The sequence below is a fragment of the Loxodonta africana genome, chromosome 2, assembly GCF_030014295.1.
Source record: "Loxodonta africana isolate mLoxAfr1 chromosome 2, mLoxAfr1.hap2, whole genome shotgun sequence".
Taxonomy (NCBI): domain Eukaryota; kingdom Metazoa; phylum Chordata; class Mammalia; order Proboscidea; family Elephantidae; genus Loxodonta; species Loxodonta africana.
Window position 1 is genome coordinate 61037749 of NC_087343.1, and position 25670 is coordinate 61063418.

At 37.2% G+C, this 25670-nt stretch overlaps 1 protein-coding gene across 6 annotated transcripts in view; it reads left to right on the top strand.

The window, feature by feature from the left end:
- The window catches only part of GPBP1 (GC-rich promoter binding protein 1), a 123773-nt gene extending 106526 nt beyond the window's left edge, over positions 1–17247 (top strand). For all 6 annotated transcript variants that reach the window (XM_023545469.2, XM_023545468.2, XM_023545470.2 and 3 more), the window contains 4 exons: positions 508–675; positions 1157–1344; positions 11200–11302; positions 16292–17247. In XM_023545469.2, the coding sequence (XP_023401237.1) occupies positions 508–675; positions 1157–1344; positions 11200–11302; positions 16292–16450 (618 nt within the window). In that variant the 3' untranslated portion in view covers positions 16451–17247. The remainder of the gene's footprint in view (positions 1–507; positions 676–1156; positions 1345–11199; positions 11303–16291) is intronic.
- The last annotated feature ends 8423 nt before the right edge of the window (positions 17248–25670 follow it).

Here is a 25670-nt window from a genome sequence, read left to right on the forward strand (position 1 = left end):
ACTTCAGTAAGTCGTCTTCTTTCCCTTCCCTTCCTCCTTCCACAGAAATTCCCCCTGGTAAAATCCAACCCTGTAAACCCTATGTGTGTGTGTGTGTGTGTGTATAGATAATAAATTAAATTATATTGAGCTGTGTCCCCAGAACTCTGAGACACAGTTTGAAAACTCTTCTGTGTATTATAGTATACAGAAATATTTAAACAATTCCAGGATCAATTTTATAAAATAGTATTCAGATGCCTGATTTGGAATCATAGTATCATCCCACCTTCATTGCTTCTGGACTGTTGCTATGAAGGGTGAAAATAAAGTGTAAAAGAAAATCCTTTAGTTTACCAGTCATACAGTGGGAAGAAAAAAACATTAGGGATAGAGAGAAAGAGATTTTGAAATAGACCTTAAAATCAGTTTTGTGTACAAATAAAGGTAAAATAGGGTGTCGTGGTTGTGAAGTTGGCATTTGTTCCCTGGCTGCGTATTTATCAGCATTTCTGAATTTTCTCTTAGTGTAATCGTTCAAATTCGTCTTCACCTGTTGACAAACTTAATCAGCAGCCTCGTCTAACCAAACTGACACGAATGCGTACTGATAAGAAGAGTGAATTTTTGAAAGCATTGAAAAGGGACAGAGTAGAAGAGGAACATGAAGATGAAAGCCATGCTGGCTCAGAGAAGGTGATTGAAATCATAGTATCTCTTGGTTTGACATTAACGTCATTGAAATATGTGGTCAGATATCATTTAGGCCCTTTAAATAAATCAATCAAAAATTTATTTCCCTAAAGCTAATTATTTGTCTAACTAAATAGTGACTTCTTTCCTAAAGTAGACTTTTTTCTTTCTGTAGTTCCTATGCAAAATAAATTTTGAAGTCTTTTTCATGTTGTTTTCTTCGTTTTGCTTGCCTTCATCCTTTTGCTTTTGCTTTTGTTCTGTAGATGTGAGTAGATAATGTTTAAAAAACGGAAGCATAGGGTCAGGAAGCTGTGGCTATCCTTGCCAGCTTAGTTTTACGTTGTTATGAGAATCTTCCCTAAATTTAATGATTGTGTTAAACACTTATGTATTATTAATAGGAATTTAGATAGAATCTGTTAAAGTTCTCAATAGCTAAATTATCTAGAACTCATTTTTTTTTTACCTCCCTAAAATTCAGGATGACGACTCATTTAATTTGCATAACAGCAATAGTACTCACCAAGAGAGGGATATAAACCGAAACTTTGATGAAAGTGAAGTTCCACAAGAGAATGGCAATGCCTCGGTGATTTCCCAGCAGGTTATTCGTTCTTCGACCTTTCCACAAACTGATGTTCTTTCAAGTTCACTTGAGGCAGAACACAGGTTAGTGATTATTTTTACTCTCTTGTCTGCCATTTTCTCTTTTCAGGATTTTGATATTTTTATATATATGTTGTGTGATTTATTCGGCACATTGAGATATAATTTATATATCATAGATTTCACCCATGTTAAGCGTACACTTCAGTGTTTTTTTTAATATATTCACAGACTTGTGCAACCACACCACAATCTTAATTTTAGAACATTTCCATCACCCAAAAAGAAGTCCCATGCCTATTTACAGCCACTCCTCATTTCTACTGTCTATTGTAGAACTCACTGCCATAGGGTCAGCTCTGAATCTGTGACACTATAGGACAGAGTAGAGCTGCCCCATAGGGTTCCCAAGGCTGTAAATCTTTATGGAAGCAGACTGCCTCATCTTCCTCTTAGACTGTGGCTGGTGGGTTCAAACCACCGACCTTTTGGTTAGCAGTGGAGTGCCCTAACCACTGCGCCGGCGGGGCTTTTTGCATAGACAACCATCAGTCTGCTTTCTGTCTCTAGATTTGCCTTTTCTGGACAGTTGATAAATTGAAGCATATACTATGTTGTTTTTTGTGTCTGGCTTCTTCAACTTAGCATAATGTTTTTGAGATTCATCCCTGTTGTAGTATGTATCAGTGCTTTTTATTTCCAAGTGGTATTCCACTGTACGGCTAAGCTAAATCACATTTTGTTCATTAACTTATGGATATGGGATTGCTTCTGCTCTTTGACTATTATGGATAATGCTGATACAAACATTTGTGTACAAGTTTTTGTATGGACTTTTTTTTTCTCTTGGGTAGATACATAGGATTGGAATTGCTGAGACATATGGTAACTGTGCTTTAACATTTTGAGAAACTGTCAAACTGTTTTCCAAGGTGACTGGATCCTCGTCAGCAATGTATGAAGGGTCCAATTTCTCTGTATCCTCACCAGCACTTCTTAATATGTTGTTGTTGTTATAGCTATTCTAGTGAATATGAAGTGGTAACTCATTATGGTTTTTTATTACGTATTTCTCAAGTGACTTAACAGTGTTGAGATCTGCTGCTAACCTAAAGGCTGGCAGTTCGAACCCACCCAGCAGCTCCATGGAAGAAAGACCTGGTGAACTGCTTCCGTAAAGATTGCATGTGGCCAAGAAAACCATGGTGCAGTTCTGTTTTGAAACCCGTGGGGTCACCATGAGTTGGAATTGACTTGATGGCAATAATTTTTTTTTCCTACTGACCATTCATATACCTTCTTTGGAGAAATACCTGTTTAAGCCTTTTGCCCATTTTTAAATTGAGTTTTATCTTTTATTATTGAGCTGTAAGAGTTCTTTATGTATTCTGGGTACAAACCCTTGTCATACATATGATACACAGGTATTTTCTCTCATTTTGTGGATTGTCTTTTCACTTTCTTAATGCCTTTTGAAGTGCAAAATGTTGATCAAGTCCAATTTATCAGTTTTCTTCTTTTATTGCTTATGCTTTTGGTGTCGTGTCTAAGAAATTCTGCCTAACCCAGGGTCACAAAGATTTACTTCTATTTTCTTCTGATTGTTTTATAGTTTGACTCTTCTTCATTTAAGTCTGTGAGCCATTTTAAGTTAAGTTTTTTTGTATGACGTGTGAGAGTGGTCCAAATTTGTCCTTTTCCAAGTGGTTTCCAATATATGATTTAATCGTAAACTCTCAAGAGCACTACCTATTGCTGTCATTGTAGTCTTAAATATTTTTTAAAGTAGTAAACTTTTAAATGATTTAGTCCCAGAATTAAAGAGCATTTAAACTTGAAGTGGACTTTCATTTTCTTTTTTTCTATGATTTTATATAGTTAAGAGTAGGCATTAACAGAAATGACTTACTGTAGTCTTGAAACCACATGACTTCATCATCAATACCTAAAGGATTAATGGAACTCTTTTCAGTTCATTTTCAGTAACTAAAGGGTTAGAACTACTAAGGCATGCACTTAAGTTATGTTTTATTCTATAATTGCTTTTTGTACACTGAGTTGTTTGTCCAGCTAAAAAGTCTTACCATCCCCTGGGAACAGGCTCAGTGCTGAGTGATGCTTGTTAACAGCCCAGTTGATTGATTTGGCTTTTTGCTGGGTTTAAGGTCAATTCTCTTAGCTAGAACCTCAACCAGATTCTAGGACAGTGGGGAACTGGGTTACTTTGTAAAATTTATTTATAGTTTCAACTTTTATGTTCACTTGGACTCAAAGCTCCATAAGGACAGAAATTTTTTCCATTTTGTCCATTACTGTATCTTTAGCACCTAGAATGGTGCCTGGAACATTACTATGTGCTTAATTTGTTGAATGAATGAGTGAAAATAACAGTTTCTGTATTTTTCTTATTGTTGTTTTGGGGGGCATTTTATTGTGTTTTAGATGAAACTTTATAGAGCAAATTGGGTGCCGTTCGATAATTTATACACAGATTGTTTCATGATACTGATTGCAATTCTCGCATTATGTCAGTACCCCTTCTTTTTCCACCCCAGGCTCTGCATTTCCATTTGTCCGATTTTCCTGCTTTCTCTTCTTTTGAACAGGTGTTGCCCATTTGGTCTCATGTATATTTGATTGTTCTAAGGAGCATATTCCTCATGGGTGTTGTTCGTTGTTTTATAGGCAATATTTGGCTGAAAGGTGAACTTCGGCAGTGGCTTCAGTTCCAGGAAGGTCTAGGGGCCATAGTCTCAGGGTTCCTCCAATCTCTGTCAGGCCAGTAAGTCTGGTCTTTTCATGAATTTCAGTTTTATTCTACATTTTTCTCTCTCTCTGTCCAGGACCCTCTATTGTGATCCTGGTCAGAGCAGTTGGTGGTGGTAGCTGGGCGCCATCTAGTTCTTGTGGTCTCAGGCTAGTGGAGGCTATGGTTCATGTGGTCCATTAGTCCTTTGGACTAACTGCATCCTTGTATCTTTGATTTTCTTCATTCTGCTTTGCTCTGGACGAGAGGAGACTGATAGTTATATGTTAGATGGCTTCTTGAAAGCTTTTAAGACTCCCAGTAAACAAACACGAAACCCAAACCAGTTGCCATCAAGTCGATTCCGACTATAGTGACCCCGTAAGACAGAGTAGAACTGCCGCATAGGGTTTCCAAGGAGTGCCTGGTGGATTCGAACTGCCAACCTTTTTGGTTAGTAGCCGTAGCTCTTAACCACTATGCCACTAAGATCCTAGATGCTACTCACCAAAGTAGGATGTTGAACATTTTTCTTGGAACTGTTATGCCAGTTGACCTAGATGTCCCTCGAGACCATGGTTCCTAGCCCTCAGCCCAAGCAACTTGGTCCCGTAAGGTGTTTGGTTGTGTCTAGAAAGCTATGACCATGCCCTGTGTATGAATATACAAGTTGCACATATGAATATGTATGTAAAAATATATGTAGCCAAACCTGTATATGTATGTGGGTGCACTCCTATACTCCCTCCTACTCATATTCAGTGTACGTATCTACCTATGTATCTGATTATAAACTTACTTTTTGTTTTTACTGTTGTTGTAGGTAGGGTTGTATACATTATATTATTTACTGTGGTTGCCTCTTTTTTGGCATTCCTGTCAGTGTCTTTCTTTGCCTTGGTCATGCTGTGCTGAGTTCTATATTGTGTATTGCCTTTCCCTTCACCAAAGTTAACACGTCTGCTATCTAGTTACTGATTTTCCCTCAACCCTTCTCAAAACCATCAAAGATTGTTTCTTGCTGTGTGTAAACCTTTTCTTGACTTTTTTATAATAGTTGGTCTCATCAGTATTTGTGATTGACTTATTTCACTTAGCATAACGTCCTCCAGATTCATCCATGTTGCGAGATGTTTCATGGATTTATCATTATTCTTTATCGTTGCATAGTATTCTATTGTGTGTATGTACCATAGTTTATCTGTTCATCTGTTGATGGGCACTTTGTTTACATCTTTTTGCTATTGTGAATCATGCTGCAGTGGACGTGGGCATGCTATTTGTGTGACAGCTCTTATTTCTCTGTTTCTTCCTACTTCATAAAACTACTTATTTGGGGGAAATATTTCTATTTTACCTCAACTTTCTAATATTCCAGTCTACATTTCTTCAAGTCGTGAGACCTTACAACCTTTCTTAAAGACCCCTTTAAGTCTTTGTTGTTCTGCTCTGATTTGTACATTATTCTTTATCTGTATGATTCTTTTTTTCTTCTCCAAACCATGTTCCCTTGTGCTGTTTAAATGTTGCTGTAATTGTCGTATGTGAGAGTATAGGCATTTGTTTTAGTTTTGTAGTCTTTCCATTCTAATGTGGACTTAACTTTTGCCTAAAATAACTTTTTAGGCTGATGATAAATGTGAATGTTCATTTGATGAAAGTTAATTTAACTACATATATTTAGAACTGATTTAACTAGATAATATCTTAAATCGTTTGGGCAAACATAAACTACATTTTATCACTACACATGTAATGCAAATGGATGAGTAAATAACCACACCATTGCATCCCAAGTTGTGGAACTACCTTCCGCCTCATAATACAGTTAATGATTTATGACTCTGATTTATAGACTGAGTAGTGACTGCTATGTCAAAACATATGGAACTTTAACTATTGTAAAAATTAAATCCTTTTTAAAAGATAAATAGAAATTTCTAGTATTTTCTTCCATCGTTCTAGTGAGTTATTTTGTACTACACCTTGAAACCACTATTCTGCAGTATGGATGTAATTTATGAAACCATTTCCCTATTGATGAAGATTTAGGCTCTCTTTCTCTTTGCTATTTCAAATGATACTGATGCGAACATCCTTATATTCATATCCTTGAACATTTGTACAAGTATATATATTATGGAAGTAGAGTTACTTGGTCAAATGGCATACATATTTAAAACCATTAAGTACTGCTGCATTGTTAACCCAAAAATGTTCTTCTAATTTGTACTCTCACCAACAGTGGTTTAAATATTTCTCGACAGACAATTGATAGGAAGGAAGAGGCCCTATATACAGAAAAGTATATAAACAAACTGGGTGTTCTAATGATAGTAAAAGATGAGTTGTCTTTAATGGAGATTAAAAAAATAAAACATACCCGTCGAGTCAATTCTGATTCATAGCGACACTATAGGACAGAGTAGAACTGGCCCATAGAGTTTCCAAGGAGTGCCTTGTGGATTCAAACTCCTGACCTTTTGGTTAGCAGACGTAGCTCTTAGCCACTGCGCCACCAGGGCTCCAGTAGCATAGGCAATACAGTAATAAAGGTAATAAATTCTTTATCTATGGAATCTCTTCGTTATGATTATATTAAGGAAGTTGACACTTTAAATAAGTAACTTTTTGTTGTTTGCCTGATTCCCTTCAGCACTTCATAGCAACTAGAGAAAGCTGAGCTATGCCAGTTAGAAAATATTTTTATAATTCTTCATACTGATACTAAATGTTTTAACTTTTATTTTAATCTGTAGAGCAGATATTTAATGTAAGGAGCAGTTTGGTTGTTTCATTGATGAAGACGAGAGTGAAGACAAAGGGAGGAGAAACTTTATTTCTGTACTTTGACAGAATTTGGTCCTTTGGAAAAAGGAGAGAATGCGATTTGAGACTAAGCCAAATAGCAAGGTGAAAAAACGCAGTTGGAGTAAAATCTAGAGGGAAAAACCATGCTGCATAAAGAAATGGTACTAATTGTAACTACCCGAATGAGTATTTTGCTTTATACCCACCCATCTTTATTGTTTTCTTTTTTAAAGACTTCATAGGTTATTTTGTCTATTTAAAACAGTAAAACGGTAAATTTTGTTTTTTGTAATTAGGTCTACTTTAAGAGTTTTAACAACCAAGTTTTTTTTTTCCTAGATTATCCCTCTTTTGTCATAAAATTAGGTCTGTTGAATTAATTGTACATAAGAATGCCATTACATAGTGTGGACATGCAAGTGAAGGAGAAGAGACTATTTGCTTACTAGCCAAAAATGAAATAAAATATGGGTTCAGGATTTTAGATTTGATGTTGTTAGCTGCTGTTGAGTTTGCTCCCAACTCGTGGTGACCCACCCCATGCACAACAGAATGAAACGATAATGGGTTCTGTGCCATCCTCAGTCTCTTGCAGATTGAACCATCATAAGCTGTAGGGTTTTCATTGGCTGATTTTCACACGTAGATGGCCAGGCCTTTCTTCCTATCCCATCTTAGTCTGGAAGCTCCAGTGAAACATGTTGAGCATCAAAGCAGCACACCAGCCTCCACTGACAGATAAAACCAAAAAAACCACACCTGTAGCCATCAAGTTGATTCTGACCCCTGCTGACCCTATAGGATAGAACTGCCCCATAGAGTTTCCAAGGACCACCTGGTGGATTTGAACTGCTGACCTCTTGGTTAGCAGCTGTAGCACATAACCACTATACCACCAGGGTTTCCACTCCACTGACAGATAGGCGATGGCTTTTAGAAAAGTGTTTAATTATTGGAAAGTGAATGTGGAGTAAAGGGGATAGTTTTATGCGTATGTTGTAAATGCTAAAACGATCCCAGAGGAATTGAGGGAGAGAGTAAAGGTGTTACCGATACGGAACCATTTTAATTTAAATTTCTTAGCTTGAGTTCTCTTGACTGTTTAAGTAGAATATATGTAAGTGTTTTAAAACCACTAATACGTTTCTTTCTAAGCTAACAAAGTAACAGTTTCTTACAGATTTTAGGTTTATTTGTCTGTGAAAACGGAGTGATATTTCTTTTACATGTTTTCATTATTTCTGTAAATTTAATTGTGATTCTCAAGTTATAAATACTCACTGGTTGAATTTAACAATCAGGTCAGTGATACAGTTCTTAAGGGTGATAATTCTTTTGTTTAAATATGTATCAAAAAACAAACCTGTTGCCATTGAGCCGATTTTGACTCAGTGTGACCTTACAGGACAGAGCAGAACTGCCCCATAGCATTTCCAAGGCTATAATCTTTACGGAAGCAGACTACCACATCTTTTGCCACAGCGTGGCTGGTGGGTTCAAACCACCAACCTTTCAGTTAGCAGCTGAGCGCATAACCACTGCGCCACCAGGGGTCATTTATAATGCATACAACATATAAAATATTAAATAAGCATATAATCACTCCTAATTTTATTGTCAAATTTCAACAACTTTATCCAGTAGCAGGGTATTGAGGATAACCTCGGTATCAAAGGGATAGTTATCTTGTTTAAGCAGCAAATAAATTAGTAGAAGTGAGTGCCAGAGAAATTTGAGGGGTGGTGTGGGTAGTAGGGGAGATCATTCGGACCTAAATTAAACCTTAAAGGATGAGACGTAAGGGCAAGGGTACTGGGTTCTCATTTTTGAAAAAGAAAGGAGTATGCTAGGATACTTAGAGTTGAATATATACTAATTTGTTCTAGGGGCACTGGGTGGAATATCTTGACAGAAGTGGAGACTTAATTTAATAGAGTGTAAGATACAATATTGAAAAGTTAGGACCTTAGAGAACTAAGCCCTTCATTGAAAGAGCCCTGTGGCTTCTTCAGTAATGTGGATGAAGAGACAGTGAAGTGAAGGAATTGGACTGTGTCTTATAGGTGGTGTGTGATAGAATAGGAACTGTGACCTGTTAGAAGTCTTCTAATCTTAATGCTTTTTTTACTCTAAGGAATTTCAACTGGACATGGTATAAACAAAGTTAAGGAATTTGTTTTTTAGGAAGTGGGAAATCATTGAAAATATTTAGCAGAGGGAGATAATTATGCGAGTGGTGTCAGGATGATTTGGTGTAATAATTCTAAAGAGAATGACGAGAAATACTTGGAAGCGCAGTACAGATTGGTGATACAAGATATTTCTATATGTGGGGGGAAAGGGAAACGTAACTGTTGCCTCTTTCTGGAACAGCATTTAAAACAAACAATTACAGCCTTTGGAGGGAGTAGAGGATAAGGGATGGAGAGTTAGAAATACTTGCCTTATGACCTTTCATAACATTTGCACTTTTTAAAATTGAGAATTGGTTTTTAAAACTGACATGAATAAATGTAGGAGGTGCTTGTAAGAGCAGATTGTTTTACTACTCTGGATCTGTAGATTCTGGGTGAAGTGACATTGGAAATGGTAAAAGTGAATTGAAATGCCCTTCCAACAGTAGGCCCTCTAGATTAAAGGGGGGCATAAGACATTGTATTGGGAAAAGAAAAGTGACTAAAAGGGATGAGGAAATTAGTAATGCTGGCTGTGACATTTTAATGCAGAGGTAGCAGGTTTTGGTGTAATATATACTAACTTGGGAGACAAGAAACTAGAGTTCTGTTCTTTCTTTGCCATCAAGTAGGCAAGTTATTTCACCTTTTTTTTTTTTTTTTAACAGAAGGTATTGCTTTATTTAAACAAAACAAACCCAAACATAACAAATAAATTGATACGGCAAAAGAAATTTACATTTTTGAAGTTCTGGGAATTGTTGCTGTTTTCTGGAGTTATTTGACAAAATTTCAAGCCATCTTGTCTGTTTTGATTGCTTGTCAGTTTTCTCTTTGGAAAATCACATTAAGGGTATGAGGACAGCAAATGTGGAAGAATATGAAATTGAGAAGGATAGGCAAAGCGATCAATTCATTACATTCATACTGTCAAAACAAAAGTCTTCATATGTCTTGTGCAAAGCAATGGCACAGTAGAATAATTTTCTGTCCCAACATTCCCACCTAAATATGCACTTCTGCTGCTTCCATGTTTTGTGGAGTTCTGTAAGAGCAGAATGAACCCTTCACCCTCATGATCCTGACTGAGATTTCATATAGCAAGTTATTTTACTTTTGTGATCTTGATTCTTCATCTGTAAATGGGAAATCCGTGATACATGTTACTCAGGGTCTGGTATTCTGTGAGTCTGAAAAAGGTATAAAGGTTAAAAGTAGTTAATGTGTGGCAGGCCTGAGTTGAAAGATAAGTAGCTGTAAATAGAAGGAGTACCAGAAGTACTTAAGGGATACAGTTACACACACACACACACACACACACACACACACTCACACACACTCACACACACTCCAGTCAGTTAATATGACAGAAGTGTGGGTTTAATGGGTTGCTTTGGAAGAATCAGCCGAGTGAGATCCAGTACAAAATATGTGGCCATTTAAGAAGTAGAAACTTCGAAGTCATTGAGTCAAATAGATGTGGGCTACACTGTTCTTGTTTGCCAACCAGAAAAAAATGATTGGTTCTCAATTCATCTCTTTTAGCTGTATTTGCAGAAGATGGAAGTAATGTTATTATAAATTGGTCGGGGAAAATACTGTAACCATATTTGTTATTTTACATATTTATACCCTGGTTGAGAGCTTTTTAAAAAGTTATCTTTTTAAAAGTTACTGTGGAATATAATGCCTCTTTTTCAAGTTGTGTTATGTGTTGAGCTTATAGTTGGGATGTGCGTAAGAAGTGATTTTAAATAGGGTGTTACAAAATATAAGATAGGGTAAGATATTCCAGCTTTTTCAGAGTAGAAAGCCTGATGGGTTGCCAAGAATATGGTAGATTGTGGTGATATTGAAGAAAAGGTGAGGGAGGGAGCATTGCCATTTAGTACAAGACTTTAGCAAATTTTCTTGGAGTGTTTCCTACTGCAAGTTTCTAACCTAGAGTCTTCAGCACCAAAGATAAAGCAATCAAGTAGTTCATTCTTATTATCAGAGACAGCTTATTGGGCTTATCTATTATTCACTCCAAGAAAAATATTCAAACCATGTGTTCAGAAATTCTTTTTTATATATCTTGGACACTTTGTATAATAGATCATGTTTTCTTGTACATAATATAAATGCAATCGTCCTACTCAGATGAAGCTCTAAATTAAACTTACTAATTTCCTCCCTTCTTTTTAGGTTGTTAAAGGAGATGGGCTGGCAGGAGGATAGTGAAAATGATGAAACATGTGCTCCCTTAACTGAGGATGAAATGAGAGAATTCCAAGTTATTAGTGAACAGGTAAGAAAACTGGAATCAGGTAACTTTGCTTTTAAATTACCTTTCCTTAATCAGAACAACATAATCATAAGTTCTTTTTTTTTTATTAGGAACTTATTAGACATCATAGTGTAGGTCAGAATTGTCTTTGTTTTAAACAGTCTGCAGTGATGACTTCTTTAAACCTGTTATGTGCAGTCGTTAGTCATTTAATATGACTTATGATTTGTCATTCTCCAAAAAAGGCTTTTGTGTTTTGTTTTGGTTTTGCATAGGGATAAGAAGTAAGAGAGAATCCGTAGCTTCCCAGATAACTGTAACCTTTGATTTTTTTCTTGATGCAAGAATATTTTACATTCTAAAATGTTATATTTTATGTCCCCATAGTTTCCTTTTTGAAAGAGTGTTAGCAAACGTTTGCTAGAGTGCCAGGAAGATTAGATACTATCCCAAAATGCATTACATGTCTTTTATACGTCTGGTCATGTAGAACTAATTTTTTACAGTTCTGGTCATATAGAATTTTTATATGTAGATATGTATATGATTCATATTATGATCTTCAAAACACTTTCTAAGTGTTTCAGATGGAGTCTGAGGAAATTAGTTATACTAACTTCATAATATGGATTTGGTCATCCTAGTTTTAATTTTTTATTCAGAAATTCTTAGTGAACTGTGTTATTTTTTACAGTACAGTTGTGAATCTGACAGTGGATTATAGTTCTGAAGGATGGTGTTTTTTGGTCATGTTTATTGTATTATATAATTTATATAATAAAATCCACCTTTTAAAAGTGTTCAGTGAGTTTTGATAAATGTATATGGTTGGGTAACCACAATAATAACCAAGATACAGAACATTTCCACCATCTCACAGAGTTCCTTCATGACCCTTTACATTCAATCCTTTAATTCCCAGTGCCACCACCTGGCAACGATTGATCTGTTTTCTGTCCCTATAGTTTTCCCTTTCTAAAATGTTTCATAAATGGAGCCATACAGTGTATAATTGTTTGGATCTGGATTCTTTCATGCTTTTGAGACTCATCTATTTTGCTGAGCAGTCCTGTTGTATGGATTTACTGGTTTGTGTATTTGTTTGAAGGATTTGTTTTGAACCTAAAGGAAGGCATCAAGAAAAATTTACAGAGGGAACACACAGAGAACCCCTGAGGCAGCAGGAGAGCAGGGGGTTGCAGACCCCAAATTATCGTAAAAAGACTAGACCTAATAGTCTGACTGAGACTAGAAGGACCCCAGGGGTCATGGTCCCCAGACCTTCTATTGGCCCAAGACAGGAACCATTCCCAAAGCCAACTCTTCAGACATGGTTTGGACTGGACAGTGGGTTGGAGAGGGATGCTGGTGAGGAGTGACCTTCTTGATCAGGTAGACACATGAGACTATAGGGGCAGCTCCAGTCTGGAGGGGAGATGAGAGGACAGAGGGGGTCAGAAGCTGGCTGAATAGACACGAAAAGAGAGAGTGGAGGGAAGGAATGTCTATCTCATTAGGGGAGAGCAATTAGGAGTAGTATATACCAAGGTGTATATAAATTTTTGTATGAGAGACTGACTTATAAACTTTCACTTAAAGCACAATAAAAAAAAAAGAGAAATTCAGAGTACCATAGGGTAAGTAAGTAGTTCCATGGAAAGCAAGATATTGCCTAATGAAAATAATTGACTGTACAATCTTATGATGAATGAGACAGGTAAAAAAAAAAAACAAAACACAACCCTACCAATCATAAAATAATTAGCTGATGTAAAGGCCATTTTGCACATACTGTGAGAAGGAGATAAATGGTATATAAGCATAATGTCCACATTTTCTGAACTCTAATGATAATGACGTTATATTAGTGATGGCAGATTATTTGACATTTAGATCCTTGAAAAATTATTAGGGGCTGATGCTGTTTATAAAAGAATTTATATCGCGACTGGTAACAGAGCAGAAATAGACGGTTCTGAGTGTAAACTCCGTTTCTTCAGTTTGACAAACATTTATTGAGCATTCATTGTGCTCAGGATGCTGTGGGATTTACATAGATGAGCCCCTTCAAATGGTTAGCAGTTTAATGAGGGGAGATAGATTCCATTGCAAAGCATTGTAGTAACAGTTCTGAAAATGTTTAAGGTGAGAAGAGGAGAGAGAGAGAATTATGAAAATCCAGCAAATGTTTCTTGAGTGCCTAAATCCCAGGAACTGTTCTAGAGTGCTGGGGGGAAAAAAAAACAACAAAAACTTATGCTCATAGAACTTCAGTTGTAGTGATTAATCTAGAGATTAATTCCAGTTGGCAATCACCTGGTGAAGCATTACTGAGGAGCTGAATTTGAACTGGCCTTTGACAGGTAAGATGAGGGGGTGACATTCCTGGTGCAAGGAGTGAACAGAAAGTATAAGTTATGCCGGGAGCTCATGGTAGCTGGAGCATAGGAGGGAAGGTTTTTAGTGAAAGGGCAAGATAACGCTAATAGGGTGGTTCTGTGTCTCCATTTGCCCAGGGGAGTCCTAGTTTGTGCATGTTATAGTGGTATAGTTATTTATAACAATTACTTACATTCATTCGCAAAAGTGTCCTAGTTTAATGATAAATTCTGTGACCTCTCTAATAGTAACATTGTTTGAGCTCTGAATGCCTCTAGGAATTGTGTTAAGTACATTTTTGTAGCCCTCATGTGAAGTAGGTACATCAAAACCTGTGAGAGCCAGAACTTGGTGGGACTGCCTGTTTTTCTGCGTCTCACAAATTTCCCGTCTTTGACAGGGTACAGTCTTAGGACTTTTCTGTTGCTCTCTATTAGTGGAAAATATTTGTGTTTTCCTTCTCTGACAGGTTTCTGCCGTACACAGGTTCTGGCTTTCACAGGTTTTACTATACTATTATTAATCTCTGCTCTATAGATGAGGACACTGAGGCTCATGGAGGTTGAGTAATAAGTAGTGGAGCTGGAATTTGAACCCAAGTCTGGCTAACCTCAGAACCTGTGCCCTTAGCCATAATACATGTAAAGGGGTTCGATAATGAAGTATTTTGATTACCATGTCAGACGTGTGTTCTGTAATAGGAAACATTTGGAGGTTTTTTTTGGAATATGAAATGATTGTATTTGTACATGAGGAAGTAAAGATACCGTGTAAAGTATACATTGGAAGGGCAGTTCAGACCACTAGACTCAGGTCGATCAGTTGAGAATTGATTAAAATAATTGAGGGATAAATGCAGGCTTGAAACTTAGGGAAGGGACAGTAAAAGATGGTCTGAAATAGAATCAGCAGAATTTTGAATTGTCAGAATTGATGTTATTATATATGAACTGGAATTGATCTCACATATAAAAATTTTTTTTTTTTTTTTTTAATGACAGGAAACTACAGAGGGAGAGCTGGTTTTAGGAGCCCTTTTTTAAAAAAAACGTGTTAAATATTCTTGGGTAGTCCAGGCATTTAGATATGTAAATTTGATACTTGAAAGAAATCAAGGCATGAGAATAAGATTTGGTTTTATTGAAATTCTCCACAGCTGATTTCAGGGTGTGGAATGCTTCAGTGGGATTTGCTGATAAATCATATGAGGCAAGGGCAGAGCTTGAGGAGTGGAAACGGTATACCTTTAAAAGAGGGAGTCAGTGGCTGAGAACATCTGAGGTGGATGCATGGCTTTCGTTTTTCTCAGTAAAGATGGTGGGGTCATTTGCTCAAAATGAAGTAGCATGATGAGTTTTGGAATTTTAGCAAGGTAGAAAAGAAAACCTGTTACAGAAAATAGGGAATTGAATAAGGAGAAGAAAGGGAGCAATTGAGAGCTAGGACCCTAGACTTGTATCAAGGTATGTTTAACAGTCAACATCAGCCATAATGGAAGTGGCTCCTCAGGTTTGGACTTTATCCAAGTTATTTGTAGTCTTCATTGAAGGAACTTTTTAAAATATGAAACCTTAGTTCCAAGCACTGCTTTGGATTTGGTCGTAAGAGTGCATTTAGAGATTTTGATGGAAATTACCAGAGCCTCACTTTTTTATGAAACCTAAAAGTCCATAGTTATTTTAAATATCACTTTATTTTGTGTCTTTAAATTGTTTACCATTTGGGCCAATTATCCTGTTGCCTTTTTTTCCCCCTGATATATTATCTTTTGACTCAAGTTTATTACCATGTTGTTTTTGTTGTGTGCTGTTGAGTCAATTCCAACTCAGCAACCCTGTATGATATAGTAAAACTGCCCCATGGGGTTTCCTAGGCTGAAATCTTTATAGGAGTGGATTGCCAGGACTTTTCTTCCACGGAGCCACTGGTGTGTTCAAACCACTGACCTTTTGGTTAGCAGCCGAGTGCTTAACCATTGCACTACCAGAGCTCCTTATTATTACCACACTAACCCTTTTTTTTTTTGACTCCTTATTTTCGGAAATAGAAGGCTTTAGTTTTTCCAATGTCTTAATCAAAGGCCTCTGTTTGCTTTTGTTAATTTGTATTCCTCATTCTACTTACTTTACAGAGTATGAGTAAAGCAGATTGTGGGGTATGTTGGTTTGTTAGGTCAGAATAATAAAATTACAGCCGTAGCTTATTAGTTGCTGACTGTATGCTTCTCAGCACCTTGAAGGTATTTATTCCAGTTTTCACCATAAGGAAATGAAATTTTAGGAAGATTTAGTACCTTAGTATATGACAGAATTATGATTCACACCTAGGCCTGTTTGGATCCAAAATCTCCTTCCATTCTAATACAAGTCATTAATTTTGGTAAATGGTAAATGCTGTTCTTCAAAATAAATAATTTATTCTTAGGGATTATTTATCAGCTCAGTTGGATCAGTTACCTCTACCTATCTGGTTTATTTTTCACAAATGGTATCATTACTTGTGAAATTTTAGGAGTAGGATACAGCTTTATTAATTTTTACTCATGGTTACATTTAATTATTATAGTATTCTTAATTTGTAGGTTACTCTTGAGAGAATAGTTTACCTATTTGTTTATTTTTGACATTTCAGTTACAGAAGAATGGTCTGAGAAAAAATGGTATTTTGAAAAATGGCCTGATCTGTGACTTCAAGTTTGGACCCTGGAAAAACAGCACTTTCAAACCCACTATTGAGAATGATGATACAGAGACAAGTAGCAGTGACACATCAGATGACGATGACGTGTGAAGGATTTCCTAACAGCTTTAGAAATTTTAGTGTGGTACATCTCTCATACAGTTTGGGGTGAATTGTAAAAATGAAGAACTATAATTTATGTAGTAAAATACCCCATTAGAAGATGATTTTTTTGGGGGACTTCAATATGAAGAAAACCAAGAATGTTGTGTTGGGCTGTGTTGAACATTATTTCTTTGTAAATGAATGTTGTAGAAATGAGGACTTTGGTTGATCCAGCATTGACTTTTCTTCATCACTGCAGCATTTCTCTGACTAGCAATGTGACGATGTAACAAATGAGATTTTCTCATTTAATAATAAAAAATTGTGTAATGTTTTGCAAAGCTTCTGTCTTAAAATGTCCAGGTCTTAAGAAAAAAGGCAGCTTACACTGTTTTGCTTGCAGAGTCATACCTTTTTCGTACAATGGAAATTCTCAAGTTGACTTTGTGCGCCCAAAAACAAGGACAATGTAGCATGTTGGCTAAAACTGGAGCAAAGTGCACTAAAACATTAATTTCCTGAACTCAACTGTTGTACTAGTCACCTTTTAAAACATAAATTGCTCTTTAGCCATTCGTAGTACAGTAAATGTTACAGAAAAGACTTGCCACACTTCCTTCCAAATTTAAGGGGTGATTTTCAAGAGCTTTATTTGGGTATGTTGTCAGACCAAGATTTTCAGAGTTGATGGAAAAGAGTCTTGTGGAAAAACTTATTTTGATAAATTATTACACATGCAGAAAAACTGATCACATTGACTGGCTCTGTCCACAACATGGAAAATAAACTGGATTTTCAGAAAATTGTCTTTCTTTGTAGTGTTCAAGGCATTGGTCTCCAAATAGAACACGCTTTACTCATTTAAAGTATACTTTATTAAAGATGGCAGTTACTTTCAGAGTTTAGAAAAAGAATGCATGGAAAACTTTTTCCTTATCAACTGCTTTAATAAGCTTATTGAATGAATGTTCACTTTATTTTGATTTGCACATTAATTTTAAAATCATTTCTGTTGTACTGCTGGCTGGAAGAGTCTTTGACTCTGCATATTTGTATTTTTATTTTTCTAGTTTCTCCTTATTCTAGGTGTTATGTCAGATTGTTCTAATCCTAAAGAGTTTATTTTTTCAATTGTGTTTCACAGAAGGCTGCAGAGTTTTTGCTGTTTCCCACCTCAACACCCTGCCCAACTCTCTAGCTTTCACCAGGAACCAGATTTTTTTTCATCCTACTGAGGCTGTTGATGATGGAGAAATTAAAACAAAAACAACACACTTTTCACCCCCGACAAAACTTTGAGGATGAGATAGTGGTAACACTTAAGTATTAAATGTATCTTGTTAGATTGTCTTTTTAAATAGGCTTTTATTATACACCATAATTCAGTTTAATCATCTAAAGTTAAATATAGCAATAGCCACAAGACAATGTTAAGCATGCTTTGACAAAGTTCTGTAAGTATCACGTATGTGAATGTTTTAGGGACTCTTCTTACAGACTGTGCTAGTTGATTAATAGGTTAATGAAATCTATCACATGCAAACTGTACTTGCTGAAACAAACTAAAAGGGACCTGAGAAATATGGTTACTTACTACAAGTTTACATTTAAAATCTTAACCTTATTTTTTCTAAATAACTTCCATAAAAGATTCTGTAATTTTTATTATCAGACATCTTCATCCTTATTTTTCAGGTAATTCTGCCTTCTGTTCATTCACTAGCAGTTAACTAATGTTTATTGTTCTTTCACACATTGTGATGTGGAACATGTTCGTAGTTTACTTTTTATAAATTTGGTTACAGTACAGTTGTATGGTCAGCCTATGTAGTAAGAGATAGCAGTAAATTAAGTTACTGAGGGGTGGAGCCATACATACACATGTAACTTAAGAGAACTGTTCAAGCTTATTAAGCATAATTTTAGCTTGCTATCTAAATAATGGGCAGCCGGTAAAGAATTTTGACCTTATTGTTTGAAAGGGAGTCCTTAAGTACAGGAACTAGTTAAATTGTAAATCTAGTGTGGAATTGCTGGAGTCAGAACTGACCATGGAGGTTTGGGGAAAAAATGTAATTTTGGCTGCTTCAAACGCAGTTTTTCTGCAGCAAGTTTTTTTTAAACCACCTTACATTGAGGTATAAATTAACATGCAGTACACATATTTAAAGTATATAATTTGGTAAGTTTTGACTTAACGTATACACCTGTGAAACCATTGCCACAATCAAGGTAATTAACATATATGTCATCCCCCAAGGTTCCCTGGTACTGCTTTGTAATTCCTTCAGTTATTTTTTTTATAAAGTGTAATTAATGAGCAAAATTCTCATTATAGATTTAAAATAGCATTTCAAAAATTGTATTATATTTGATTTTAAAAAAGTATGACAATTTTCCGTAAGTAGTATTTCTATGAAAGTTGAGATAAATACAGAAGTGTTAATAATCAGGTTTATATTAAAGTTCAGTATATTGAAGGACCTGGTATCTACACAAGTATTTTTAGTCCTTTTATGCTGGTATTGTTTTTATGTACTGCATTAAGAGTTATAATATGGTTATATAAACATTTTAAATTTATTTAGGCATGTGTCATAAATTGGTTGTTTTTGAACAAAAAAATTATCCATTTTCCCTAACTCAGCAGCAGATTCTACTTGACTGCTCCATAATCTACTCAACAAATTTTAAAGAAGTTGTTTTATTAGGATGGGTTTTTATTAGAAATAGTGTGTCCTGGCAGATAATTTAATAGGTAATTCTAGATTAGAAAAGGCACGTAACGTGAAAGTTTTCAATGAAGTCAAATTTTTATTTAGGCATACACATTAAAATTAGCGGTGTATTGCTAGGGCTTTTAATTATTAGAATATCATTGAAAACGGACTTTTTCTTCCAGACCATTGCACGTTCTTTATGTGCCCTGAGATAACTGTCGGGGGGAGGGGAGTGCATGTCAAGCAATAGCAGAATCCCTGAAAGCCTCCAGTGCTGCAGAGATGCTTCAGTTATTCAGCTGCTCAGTATTACTGGCCTTGCCTTAGAGAGGGGGCTGAGTACTAGGGTTTATAAAAACGGAGGGGCGCCATTGCTCCAAAAAGAGCTGTGATTTTTAAAATACATATAATTAAGGGCACCCTGGAATTCTACTCTGCACACGAGAGTTCGCCATTAGTTTGAATTAACAGCAGCTAATGACAACATGGGACACGTGGACCTGGAAAGTTTGTAGTTCAGATTTTGGGAATGTGTGATTCAGTAACCGCCTGCTATAAAGGTTTTGTAATTGTGCATTTTTCTTGTTTGTTTTGAGAGCCACCTGCCATTTAATTTATCCTGTAAATTCACCTACCCTTATGTAGCATTTGTTTTGTAGAAACCCAGTCTGGCACCACGTTGAAAGTGTAGAATGTGTGAAATTCTTAGGTCTGTTATAGAAGGACACTGCTGTGGTGTGTTCAGTGCAGCTGTATTCTGACTCTTGCTGTGCATGACAGCACACGGGGTAGTGGTTCCCAAACTTACCTGCACAGAAGAATCATTGAGGAGCTTCAAAAAATACTGATGCCCCCCGCCCCAGAGACTGTGATTTAGTTAGACAGGGACATGGCCTGAACTTTAAAATATTTAAAAATCCCAGGTGATTCTAGTGTAGTGACAGTGCTATAGTGGATATAGTCACACTTGGGTTTGAAATCTGGCTCTGCACCTTATTAACTGTGGCCTTCACCAGATCTTCAGATATTATTATCTACTCCATGGAACTATTGAGGATGAAAAGAACCATGAAAAGCACCTGGTGTAAATCCTGGGCACATGGTGAGTTCCCGAATTTTGGCTGTTACTTCACTACGGTAAACACCATCAACACCAACCAGTAGCTCCTAGTGCACACTTTTTAAACTGCATGTTAGCGTGTGAAGCGTACGTTCTCAGTGAACTAAAACTGCTTCACTTAGTGTTATGTTCAGATACGAGCTAAGCTGCTTGATAATCTGATTTTGACTAACCTTTAAGGTTTACCGGTTAAATTTTAATCACTGGACTTTAGTGATAAATCATACTCTTGTGGGCTTTAGTGCTTTCAAATCTTTAAAAATAGAATTGCCTCCAGTAGTCACATTTGATGTTACTTGTGAAAATAAGGTAAGCACTAGAGTTGTAAGCTGGGATTTGATTTGCTGTCTCTGCTCCATTTTTCTCATGGTTTTAAGAGTGAGGTAATTCTCTTTGGTCTTCAGCTACTTTTCCTTTCTGAATGGACACACTACATCATTGAACAAGCTCATTAGATCTAGGTAACACTGATGACATGAGAAAATTAGATTGTAGGTGCCAGCTTTTGGGTAAGGGGTTTATGATCTTGTAATGGCATTTTTACTTAAATGGTGAAGTGTGCCTTTTCTCCATAGGGAGTATACTTCTGTCACTATAGCCTTAATGTTGTTTAGCATGTGCGTTTAAATGGCTGGAGGAAAGGAAAAGCAGCTATTGATAAAAACCAAGTAAATTCATTTACCCTCAGTCTGAATAAAGTAGGTGCAGTTGCTTTCTAAGAAGTTGACTTGGTGAAGTGAAGAAGTATTAATATTATTTGGAGTAATATTTACCCCCTGAAATCTGGACTTACTGTCCTGACACTTTTTAACTTTTTTGTTACCTTGGTGAATTGAATACTAGAGCAAGCCATTTGGCCTAATAGATAAAATCCGAGTACCAAGTAAGGCGTATAGGAAGGTCTCTGCCCAAGTAGGTCTCATACCACTTAAGATGTCTGCAGTTTCCCTTTTGAAGATTTTCTAAATCAGGGGTTGGCAAACTCTGTGAAAGGCCGGATAGTAAATGTTTCAGGCCACATAGTCTCTGTCGCGTATGTTCAACTCTGCCATTCTAGCACGTAAGCAGCCACAGACAATGTGCGTGGCAATAAAACCAGGTGACTGGGGGTTGTAGTTTGCTGATTTTTGTTCTAAATCTTCAGGCTTTTGGAAACGTGAAAGTTGTGCTGTGATACTTGATTTTTACAGTCACCTGGGTGAGGAGTTCTGCAAAGTCCTTTTAAGAAACACCCCCATCTGCCTATGTAAAACATGATTGTAATATTGTATCCACACTAGGATAAAATAGATTGCATTCTAAATCACAGTGAAAAATGCAAAATTGTCAGTGCAATACAAATAGACTTTTACTGAGAAAAAGGGGAAGGCTTCCCTCCAAAAGAAGTTACTTCTTTCTTGACTTACGTTACTTGGCCAGCATTTTACCTTCAGTGTTTATAAAAGATAAATTTGTCTTTTTCATTCTCAATTGTACCTCATTAATATGGACCATTTATTTTAAAGAGGCTTTGCCTTTGGTAGAATTTTTAGCTTTTTTTTCTCCAGAGTAATGGAGAAGTTCTTGGCTAAGCGTATGTTACCATCCTTGTTCTGAACATGAATTGAGAAGCAGAAGCATCTGTTTACCAGCAACAAAAAATAATCAGATCCTACAAAGCTTTAAAACAAGAAGCGAGTGTCCAAAGTTTGCTATTGGAAGTAGCTATCACAAAGCATCAGGTTTCTGGATTTTTGCTGCCTGCATTAGAAGTCAGGTGGCTGCTAGTAGTGATGTTGTTCGGTACCATCAAGTTGGTTCCAACTCGTAACGACCTTATGCACAAAAGAACGAAATGCTGCCCGATCCTGCGCCATCCTTAAAATCGTTGTTATGCTTGAGCTCGTTGCAGCCACTGTGTCAGTCCACCTCATTGAGGGTCTTCCCCTTTTCCGTTGACCCTGTACTGTGCCAAGCATGATGTCCTTCTCCAGGGACTGATCCCTCCTGACGACATGTCCAAAGTATGTAAGACGCAGTCTCGCTATCCTTGCCTCTAAGGAGCGTTCTGGCCGCACTTCTTCCAAGACAGATTTCTTTGTTCTTTTGGCAGTCCGTGGTATATTCAATATTCTTCGCCAACACCACAATTCAAAGGCATCAACTCTTCTTCGGTCTTCCTTATTCATTGTCCAGGTTTCACATGCCTAGGATGAGAATGAAAATACCATGCCTTGGGTCAGGCGCACCTTAGTCTTCAGGGTGACATCTTCGCTGTTCGATACTTTGAAGAGGTCCTTTGCAGCAGATTTGCCCAATGCAGTGCATCTTTTGATTTCTTGACTGCTGCTTCCATGGCTGTTGATTGTGGACAAGTAAAATGAAACTCTTGACAACTTCAATCTTTTCTCCATTTATCATGATGTTGCTCATTGGTCCAGTTGTGAGGATTTTTGTTTTCTTTATGTTGAGGTGCAATCCATACTGAAGGCTGTGGTCTTTGATCTTCATTAGTAAGTGCTTCAAGTCCTCTTCACCTTCAGCAAGCAAGGTTGTGTCATCTCCATAACACAGGTTGTTAATGAGTCTTCCTCCAATTCTGATGCCCCATTCTTCTTCATATAGTCCCGCTTCTCAGATTATTTGTTCAGCATACAGATGAAATAGGTATGGTGAAAGAATACAACCCTGATGCACACCTTTCCCGACTTTAAACTAATCAGTATCCCCTTGTTTGTCCGAACAACTGCCTCTTGGTCTATGTAAAGGTTCCTCATGAGCACAATTAAGTGTTCTGGAATTCCCATTCTTCACAGTGTTATCCATAGTTTGTTATGATCCACACAGTCAAATGCCTTTGCATAATCAATAAAACACAGGTAAACATCCTTCTGGTATTCTCTGTTTTCAGCCAGGATCCATCTGACATCAGCAATGATATCCCTGGTTCCACGTCCTCTTCTGAAACCGGCCTGAATTTCTGGCAGTTCCCTGTTGATATACTGCTGCAGCCATTTTTGAATGATCTTCAGCAAAATTTGCTTGCGTATGGTATTAATGATATTGTTCTACAATTTCCACATTCGGTTGGATCACCTTTCTTGGGAATAGGCATAAATATGGATCTCTTCCAGTCAGTTGGCTAGGAAGCTGTCTTCAATATTTCTTGGCGTAGACAAGTGAGCACCTCCAGCGCTGCATCTGTTTGTTGAAACATCTCAATTGATAATTCCATCAATTCCTGGAGCCTTGTTTTTCACAAATGCCTTCAGAGCAGCTTGGACTTCTTCCTTCAGTACCATCGGTTCCTGATCATATGCCACCTCTTGAAATGGTTTAATATCGACTAGTTCTTTTTGGTATAATGACTGTGTGTATTCCTTCCATCTTCTTTTGATGCTAACTGCGTCGTTCAGTATTTTCCCCATGGAATTCTTCACTATTGCAGCTCGAGGCTTGATTTTTTTCTTCAATTCTTTCAGCTTGAGAAACACCGAGCATGTTCTTCCCTTTTGGTTTTCCATCTCCAGATCTTTGCATGTCGTCATAATATTTTACTTTGTCTTTTCAAGAGGCCCTTTGAAATCTTCAGTTCTTTTTCTTCATCAGTTCTTACTTTTGCTTTAGCCACTCGACGCTCGAGAGCAAGCTTCAGAGTCTCCTCTGACATCCATCTTGGTCTTCTCTTTCTTTCCTGTCTTTTCAATGACCTCTTGCTTTCTTCATGGATGAAGTCCTTGATGTCATTCCACAACTCATCTGATCTTTGGTCACTAGTGTTCAATGCATCAAATCTATTCTTGAGATGGTCTCTAAATTCAGGTGGGATACAGTCATGGTCATATTTTGGCTCTCATGGACTTGCTCTGATTTTATTCTGTTTCAGTTTGAACTTGCATATGAACAATTGATGGTCTGTTCCAAAGTTGGTCCCCGGCCTTGTTCTGACTGATGATATTGAGCTTTTCCATCGTCTCTTTCCACAGATATAGTCAGTTTGATTTCTGTGTGTTCCATCTGGCAAGGTCCATGTGTATAGTTGCCGTTTATGTTGGTGAAAGAAGGTATTTGCAGTGAAGAAGTCATTGGTCTTGGAAAATTCTATCATTCGATCTCCGGCATTGTTTCTGTCACCAAGGCCATATTTTCCAACTACTGATCCTTCTTTGTTTCCAACTTTCACATTCCAATTGACAGTTATTATCAATGCATCTTGATTGCATGTTGGATCAATTTCAGAGTGCAGCAGCTGATAAAAATCTTCTATTCATCTTTGGCCCTAGTGGTTGGTGCGTAAATTTCAATAATAGTCATATTAACTGGTCTTCCTTGTAGCCATATGGATATTATCCTATTACTGACAGTGCTGTACTTCAGGATAGATCTTGAAACATTCTTTTCGACGATGAATGCAACACAATTCCTCTTCAAGCTGTCATTCCCAGCATAGTAGACTATATGATTGTCTGATTCAAAATGGCCAGTACTAGCCCATTTCAGCTCACTAATGCCTAGGATATCGATGTTTATGTGTTCCATTTCATTTTTGACTATTTCCAATTTTCCTGGGTTCATACTTCATAATCCCATGTTTTGATTATTAATGGATGTTTGCAGCTGTTTCTTCTCATTTTGAGTCGTGCCACATCACCAAATGAAGGTCCCGAAAGCTTTACTCCATCCACGTCATTAAGGTCGACTCCACTTTGAGGAGGCAGCTCTTCCCCAGTCATCTTTTGAGTGCCTTCCAACCTGGGGACCTCATCATCCAGCACTATATCAGACAATGTTCTGCTGCTATTCATAAGGTTTTCACTGGCTAATGCTTTTGACAAGTAGCCTGCCAGGTCCTTCTTCCTAGTCTGCCTTAGTCTGGAAGCTCAGCTGAAACCTGTCCTCCATGGTTGACCCTGCTGGTATCTGAATACCAGTGGCATAGCTTCCAGCATCACAGCAACACACAAGCCCCCACAGTATGACAAACTGACAGACACATGGGGGAGTAGTGATACAAGGCCCAAATAATAGCTCAGCAGAACAGAGTAGGGGACGAAGGGTAGAGTTAACCATATTTTGATGCACATAATGCAAACTTTCTATGCCTTCTCCCTCCTCCTTATTGTAAGTGCTGCTATGTCACTTAGGATAATACCTCGCAGGGGAGGTGGTGGTGGTAGTTGGCAAACAAATGTAGAAGGTACGTATTATTTGTGTAAAATATGGGTGATTTTTATCAATTGCGCATGCTTCAGGCTAACAGAACTAGGCACAGAGAAGATGGCAGCACTGTAATTCTTCCTGGGGTAGCAGGGGGGAATGGTCTTCATGACGGGAAAGAAGTGAAATCAGTGTAGCTAGACCCGGAACCCAGAAATTAGAGATAGGAAACAACATCCACAGCCAGGGA